Source organism: Cyprinodon variegatus, unplaced genomic scaffold (genome assembly GCF_000732505.1).
Source record: "Cyprinodon variegatus isolate N-32 unplaced genomic scaffold, C_variegatus-1.0 Scaffold155, whole genome shotgun sequence".
Classification (NCBI taxonomy): Eukaryota; Metazoa; Chordata; class Actinopteri; order Cyprinodontiformes; family Cyprinodontidae; genus Cyprinodon; species Cyprinodon variegatus.
Window position 1 is genome coordinate 905,939 of NW_015150608.1, and position 8,023 is coordinate 913,961.

The 8,023-nt window shown below is 39.2% G+C and overlaps 1 protein-coding gene across 1 annotated transcript in view; it reads left to right on the forward strand.

The window, feature by feature from the left end:
- The window catches only part of kcnh2 (potassium channel, voltage gated eag related subfamily H, member 2), a 368,885-nt gene extending 361,071 nt beyond the window's left edge, over window positions 1-7,814 (forward strand). Inside the window, exons 18-21 of the mRNA XM_015377494.1 lie at window positions 9-238; window positions 3,251-3,356; window positions 3,445-3,534; window positions 4,896-7,814. Of these exons, the coding sequence (XP_015232980.1) occupies window positions 9-238; window positions 3,251-3,356; window positions 3,445-3,534; window positions 4,896-5,273 (804 nt within the window). The 3' untranslated portion in view covers window positions 5,274-7,814. The remainder of the gene's footprint in view (window positions 1-8; window positions 239-3,250; window positions 3,357-3,444; window positions 3,535-4,895) is intronic.
- The last annotated feature ends 209 nt before the right edge of the window (window positions 7,815-8,023 follow it).

Consider the following 8,023-nt stretch of genomic DNA (forward strand, 5'->3'; position numbering starts at 1 on the left):
GTTACCAGTGTTTGACTCCATGGTTCCCCTCCCCCACGCCTCGCTCAGGGGCTTTCTCAGGGGTGTCCAACATCTTCAGCTTCTGGGGAGAGAGCCGAGGAGGCGGTCAGTACCAGGAGGTCCCCAGCTGCAGCCTGGCTTCCCCCCCGCCTCTCAACAAGCCGCTGCACAGCCTGAGCCGGCAGCAGCGCAGCCAGCTGGACACGCGCCTCGACCTGCTGCAGAAACAGCTCAACAGGTCAGTTTGGCTCCGCCCACCAAGACCCTTAACCCCTGATTGCTCCCCGGGTGCCGCACAATGGCAGCCCTTTGCTCCCAAAGGGGATGGATTAATTGCAGAGTGTGAATTTCTCCAATGTGACTTCAGTTAAAAAAGTTCAGTTATTACATTTTATTTTGTTATTCAAGTTTTGCGACATCAGATGTTTAATTTGTCAGAATACTAATTTCAAAGTCATTGATACGAGTTACAAAGTTTCAACTTTGCAAAATTCCGAGTACAATTTACTGACTGAAAAATGAATCTACATCTTATGATGAAGCTGTAACACTCCTCACCACCTGGTGGCGCTAATGCCGTTACAAATGTTCACCATTAACACTTACAAAAGAAGAAGAGGACCCAAAAAAGCATTGAATAGAATATCAATGCGTAGATATATGATGATTAGATATAAGCGTGCGCAGAATAATGTTTATTAACCAGTTCTGTTTTCTTCCTCTTCCTCTTTTTCTCATTTAAAGGCGGTTGGCAAAAACTTCCACTTACATCACTGCCACCAGCTGGTAGTCAGTGTTACTGCTTCTTCTGGATTTGTAGATTCTTACTCGTAAATTTGGAATTTTTACCTGTAAACTTGTAATTCATCTTAGTAAATATTTAATAAATACTTTTGGAATGCATACTCCTTAAGTGATGATTATTATCTCCGCTCTGTCCAGATTATTTTTAGACTTATTTTATTTTAGACAAAGTCATGAAAATAACTTCGTTCTTGGAAAAGTTTGTATTATCTCTGTGTTGCAGTTTCTTAACACTATCAACATATAAAGGATTTGTTTTGATCAGTCAAAAAAAATAGTTTTGCACTTCTTAAATTTGATTAAAAAATGCAAACAATTTGTGTTTTTTGGACAAATTTTGGACAGTGACAGAATTGTTCAAATTCTGTCCTAGATTTTAATAAAAGAATAAACATCTGTAGGTCAAAAGTTTTTTATCAGCCTTATGTATTACAATGTAATGATACTGACCCTGATTTAACACGGATACCAAACTGAGCAGAATCACACGCCTCTTCTAGCTTCCAAACTGTTTTCACTCTCATGCTGAAGCTTAATTATGTCATAAATTAGTGTTTTAACATTGTTTATACCTCATACCAGATAATCAATTATGTACTTTGCATATAGAACCAGCTCATGAATCCATTTGGACCAAATAAAACACTGATATTATGATCTGCCGTTCTGGTTCTGTTTTCACTCTGGGTTCCCAGTTATGCTTTCATTTATGTTATGTTTTAATGTGTTGTTGCCAATATTTATATAATTTTAGAGTTTTTAGTTTTACTCTTTCTCGTTTTTTTTTTTTTTTTTAAGTTATCTCTTTTCAGCATTTTTGGTATTCCTTTTTTTTTTTTTGGTCTAGTTTGTCATAGTCAATCGTTCTGTTATCTTTAGATTATGTTCCTCTATGGAACATTAGTTTTTTTAGTTGACTTGGTTGTTAGTTTCTTTTTTCTTTGGAGCCTCTTTGTATTTTTAGTTACTCTCCGCTGCCCCCTAATGTCACCTTCTTTCCTCTTAGTTTTCTTCTAGTTCTTTCTCTGCACTCCTGCCCCCTCTTAGATCATTGCTACAATCATTGTCCTGTCTCCTCCTCGGTGTATATATACTCCTACCCTACAGTTTGTTTTTTATTAATGTCTTCATTAATCCCTGTTTCTTACCATTTTTCTTTCTTTACTTTAGTTCCTGTTTTCTTTTTACTTTTTGGATTAATCTCTTTGCTGCCATCATCACAATAAATCGACAAGAAAACTACTCAGCCTCCGCTTCTGCATTCTGAGACCAACTACAAACATTCGAAAACTCTGACAAATATATCCCGAGTGAAAAGTCCCAGAGCGGCTGTAATACGTTCATTCCGGCTTGGTGCCATGATAGAAGGCCACAATAACAGTGAAATAAATCAGGTTTGATGAATGTAAAGATCATTTACCAGCTGAAATTGAGAACAAAATATACTGATTTGAAGACATTATTACTTGTTTTGCAGAGCATACAGTACACAGAGGTTGGAATTCAGATTAAATTAGGAACAGTGAGTGAAACTTCAGGGTTCCTGTGGTCGAGTAGCTACATTCATGTTTAATGTTTGCCTCAGATGCAGCGATATGAAGGTTTTCCCTATACTGTTCCATGCCACAGTTTCAGCCAATGTTGATGGTTTATATGAGCACACTGATTACCATTAGACATCTTATTAAGATTCAGAAGAGAAGGACTCAGTTTTCAGGCAAGACAGACAGTGGGATTACTCAAAAAGCATTTATTAAAAGGCTCAGATGTCCAGGACAAAGGCAGTTCAGGTGGGAACAGGCAATCTCAGTGGATGAGAGGCAGAACAGGTCAGAATCAGTTAATCTGAAACACCAAGGCACTCTAAAAACACTCTCACCACTGGCTAGAGAGAACAAGAATAATTTGGCTCTGATGACTGGATACAGGCGCCTTAAATAGAGGCAGGAGTAGGTGGATCAGATCAGCAGTGATGAAAACCCCTACAGAGTTAGACAGGTGAATGGAATGAGTAATTAGGCCAGTCATCGGGGCCAAGATCATTACATTTGCAGACAACTGCTCCCAAAAATGCCACAAATGGCCAAAAATGTAAAAGCTTTTAAATGCCTCTCTGATACTTGGAGCACCTCCACATGGTGTGTTTAGTGACCGAAAAAGAAGATATGTATATTTGAATTTTCTACCAGCTGGACAAGGTTTAGCCCAGTCGAACACCATAAAAACCTTAAACCTCTTATATATTTTTCTTCGCAATGTTTCAATTCAGCTTTACTGACTTTTTCTGCATCATGTCTCATTATGCAGAATGAAAGGTGAAAATCATTAGATATTTTTCTTCGTATTCAACATTTTTATAGTTTTTGTTTCAGGTTCCCTGATAATATTTAAAATAACATTAACACTTTAGGACTACAGGACCAATGCCTTTCCTTTCTGTATACAGGTTGGAGAGCCGCATGTCGGCGGACATTGGTGTGATCATGCAGCTCCTGCAGAGACAGATGGCCCTGGTTCCTCCTGCTTACAGTGCTGTGTCATCACCTCCTCAGGTAACCACGCGGTTGGTCCACAATGTAAACTATTTTAGATAAATTTTTATAAGATAGTTAATTAACACCTGATGGTTTTGGTCTGCAGCCCTCACCCTACCCTGGTCCAGAACCAGGAGACAGAGCAGCTCCACCCATCCCTCCTCTGGAAACAGACACACTGGCTTCCCTATCACAGGTGAGCGTTCGGTCATTAAGGGATCCGTAAACCCATTACAGGCCAGTAACAAAACTGTTTGTTGAAGGGAACAGAATGGAAAAGCCTGTTCTTTCTTCAAACCTTTGTGACATTAAGCAAATATCTACCTGGGAATGCTGGGCATATGGCAAAAGGACCGCCATTTTTGACCAATAGAAGAAACAAAAGGCCATTTGTCAATTGTCAAATCTTAACATTAGCTCTAGCCTTTACTGAAATCCAGCTTAGCTACTGTATGTTTCTCCATACTAGTTACTAGAAAGCCTTTTGATTTGACACTTTAGTTCTATTTTTGCAGTGAACTGTCATCAAGAAAAAACAGAGTTATACTTTATAGACAAATTGTATACTAAAATACAACTATACATCATCTGCATAGAATCAGAGAACAGAAAATGGGTCCTTGATTCCAGCTTTTTATTGTCATTCCACTGTCACAAGTACAGTGACACGAATGAACTCTCTGCATTTAACCCATCCCCTTGGGGAGCAGTGGGCTGCCAATGTACAGCGCCTGGGAACAGTGTGGATTTAAGGGTCTTGCTCAGGGACCCAGAGTGGTAGTCTGTGGGGGTGGGTTTTTGAACTCAGAACCTCAAGATTCCAAGATGTAATACAGATTTAATACAGACCATTTAGCCAAACACACCATTTAGCCAAATACAAGAGATTCTAGATGTTATATTTTACATGACAAGGGGAGGTCCTTGCAAAGCACCAAACCAGGGAACGCTGTTAGGTATCTTCAATATAAAACATTGCAAGACCACCTTGTGAGTGCTGTTACTGGGAAAGCAGACTGCTATGGTCCCAGTATAAATGTTAGATAAACTATTGTCTGAGTTGAGATGATGTTCTGAAGACTTTTGAAGCAAAATTTTCTTCTTAAGCAAGGCACCTCGTGTATGATGGCTGCGCTCCATAACACAACTTGCCAAAATTTGACTCCATGCCTCAGTTCGGAAATACCCAGTGTAGTTTAATTTAAAAAAAACATCTGGCAAATTAAATACTTCAACTATAACGATGTACATTTTTTTAATTGATCATTTGCCCTCCCTGGTTGTTGCATTAACGGGTTGACACAACTAAAGTGGTTCATGATACATCAGACATGGGGTCCTGTAGTAAACCATAGTTATGGTTACTTCCTGGTTAACTTAAACAACTTTCATATTTTACATAAATGTATATAACTGTCATTTAACTGAACTAGAGCCTGATTTTAATTTAATATTACCATTATTCGCCAGTCAACAAAGCCCTAAACCAATAACCTCTTGGCTTTTCCAGAATTTTAATGACAATCAGTGCCTAACAGAGTTTTTTTTTTCTTGCAGATCTTGGACTCCCAGAACTTTGAAGAGTTCCCAGCAAAGACACTTGATTCTGTTCTTCCCCAGGACACCTCTTTTATCATCCCCAAACAGGAACAACCTGAATCCTCTGGACTAAGCGGCTTGGGACAGCACCTGAAGCTGGAGCTTGGACTTGGCAGTGGGGCTGGAGTAATGGCGGAAGGAAGTGTGACACATGGGGAAACAAGTTTAGAAGGAGAATTGGGATTTGCGTCAGGGGAGCATTTGATGCCAGCAGCTGGGACGGCGGTATCACCTTTGGATTCTGAGACCCAAAGAAGGCTTTCTCTTCAAGACTCACAGACTCCTCTGGATTCACGGACACCACAGAGACATGGCTCTGACCCAGGGGGGAGCTAAGGCAATGTGATAGAGGAGGGGGTGAAGAGATCTGTCAATTGTTCAACAAGGAAGGTAGAAGATCAGGAGGCAAGCGGTGGATCTACCAACCATGCCCTTTTTGGCCATAATAATGCCATGAAAAGGGTCAAGAACCTCTCCTTCTGCCTCAGTCTTTGTCTCTGAGTCCCCCTCAAGACAACTTGATCTTTCTGATCTTCAAAGCGGTACACCTTTAACCAAAACCATAAGCCGAACAGAGGCTAACCCTGGCCAGTCCGTTCTGGGCCTTTCAGCCAGCCACTAAGGATTACCTTTCTTCTCACTTACTTTGAAAAGACGACTAACTTATTGAAGAATCCCTTTACTGCTGTGTCCGGTGTTGGACAATTAAAGAGAAAGAGACAACAGTGGACAAAACAACAACAAAAAGTAGCCATTTTACGTCTTGCACTGAAAACCTTGATACACTGATTATTCTTTCTATATATGTCCAAGGCGCTTCCGAAAAAAACTCGCTGACCGGTTGGTGAATTGTAGTGTTAGCTGGCCTAACAGGAACTCTGCTGTCCCGTTCTGTCATTGGTTCCGTCCCCCTTGATGTCCCTCCCCCTAAAAGAGGTGGAGCTAATCTTTTAATTTGTATTCTGCCCAAGAGCCCCTTGGATTGGCTGGTCCGCACCTCAGGGGGTGGGAACTGGAGGGTTACAAGCCATGAATTTCCTCGAAGAACATATCAGCTATCCTATCATTAATGTTGACATTTGCTAGAGAGCTGAACACAAGCGACAACGCTTAGGTTGTGTGAGCAACAGGTAAACTGGCAAACTTACAAGGTTTTTAAATAAGAGCAGTAGACCAAAAAAGCTTCACCAAGCAGGCCCCCCATTAATAGCTCCATTAGCTTCTCTATGAGCTGATGCCCTGCAGTGAGAAGGTCTGCGCTGATTTCTAACATCCAGTTAAGGCTCATGCATGAAGGAACTCCAGTTTTTCGTTGTTGAATTTGCTACCTCAGATTTCATTGGTCCTTGCTTTTGTTTTTCACCCCAAGCACGCACCCTGAATGCATTTACCTTGTATATATGAGCTTGTCATGTGACACATAAGTATACGAGTTTGCCAGTTTACAAACGACCAGCCGAATGCGCCATTTATAGATGTACAGTACAATATGCAAACACTGGCTAGATGAAATAAGTGTGTGGGTGTGTGCTATGCTACTATGTGTGGGATAGGGCCTAATAGGGCCTGATCAGAGGCTTTCAGTTTGTAGTTTGTCTCGTTTTATTTAATCTCGTTCAGAGTTCAATGTGTTTGCTTCGACACAATGGTTAGAGGCTAGCTGGGTTTGCTTGTTTAGCTTTTTTCCCAAGACAAAAACAGGTAAATGATGCCTTGTTGAAAAAGCTGATGGAAGGTTAACTTTATGAGATATAAACCCTTTACACTTTCCCTCTACGTACAGAACACACAGTCCTTTTAACGTCGGTTAAAAGAAACAAAGAAATTCTGCTTTTTTACTATTTTACATTACAGGGTTAAGCTTTTATTATAAAAAAGGGGCAGTCAAGATAAACAGAAAAATTATATAGTTCATGAATAATTTGGAATTGAAAAATTATTTTGAAACTGAAAAGATTTGTTTCTGTTTTTAGTCATGGACCCTAAAGCTCAAAGTTTGGGTTAAAGCGGCTCATGTAAGGAAAAGGGATTTAACACGACACCCAGAACAAAATTTGATGGGTTTTACCTATTTTTACTTTTAGATTGAACAGCTCAACACTTCACAAACTATGTTTTAAAAAGTTTTAATTGGTGTAGAATACTCCGGTCCCTCCTTAAAAAGTCTATATATCACAGTTTTATGCTAGTCTCTTTTTAGCTCAACTGGTCGCTCCAGTTTTCTTAAATAGGAGAAATTTTTCACAAAACCTAAACTGAGATGTAAAGAGCTTCTGTTCAAAGAGGTTATCAAATAAAACTCAGATCTCCTTAAAAAAATAGGGAAATACATTTTAGCTCTAATAAGTTGGAAGTTGACGCTAAATTTAGCATACGTTAATGGCTAGTTAGCTAGCGACTTTATTCTCGTTCTTCTTTCGAGTTATTGATATTTGGTCTGTCACTCTAGCACCTATTTCAATTTTTCCCCCAGAATGCTGTCAAATAATCGATCCAAAAAAGCAGAGTTCCTTCTGTTTATTAAAGGCAGTGTTTTTGGCTAACATGATGAAGAATGCTCTTAGTTAGCAGAGTATGCTAACTAAAATTCTACTTCCTTCCTTTTTTAACCTAAGAATCTAAAGTGTCATGATCTAAAGTGTCAGTTTCGTGTTGAACAGTTATATTAGCTGAAGAGTAAAATGGACATGACCGAAAACCATCAAAAAACAAGGAGGGGTTAACTCATATTTTCCGTTTTGTTAGAAAGAATATACCTGAAAAAGCAAAATGGAAAACTTTACTATGATGAAAAAGTTTAGAGCAATTTCAGACCACTATGTGGAAATATACTCTAAAACACACAACATTAAATTGATTTGACCTGTCCCTTACAACTGTAAGCCAAATTTGATCTTTATTGATGTTTTTTAAATTGCATTTTGACTGACAAATGTAGAATTTTCCTATTTTAGATACATTCATCACATTGGGGGCTAATTATAACAACCATTCCCTCATTATTAAAAATTTTTTCCCATGTAAACATTGAAACCACTTCACAGATTTAGCAATTGGTTATGGTCTAAGCTAGTATTTACCCACAC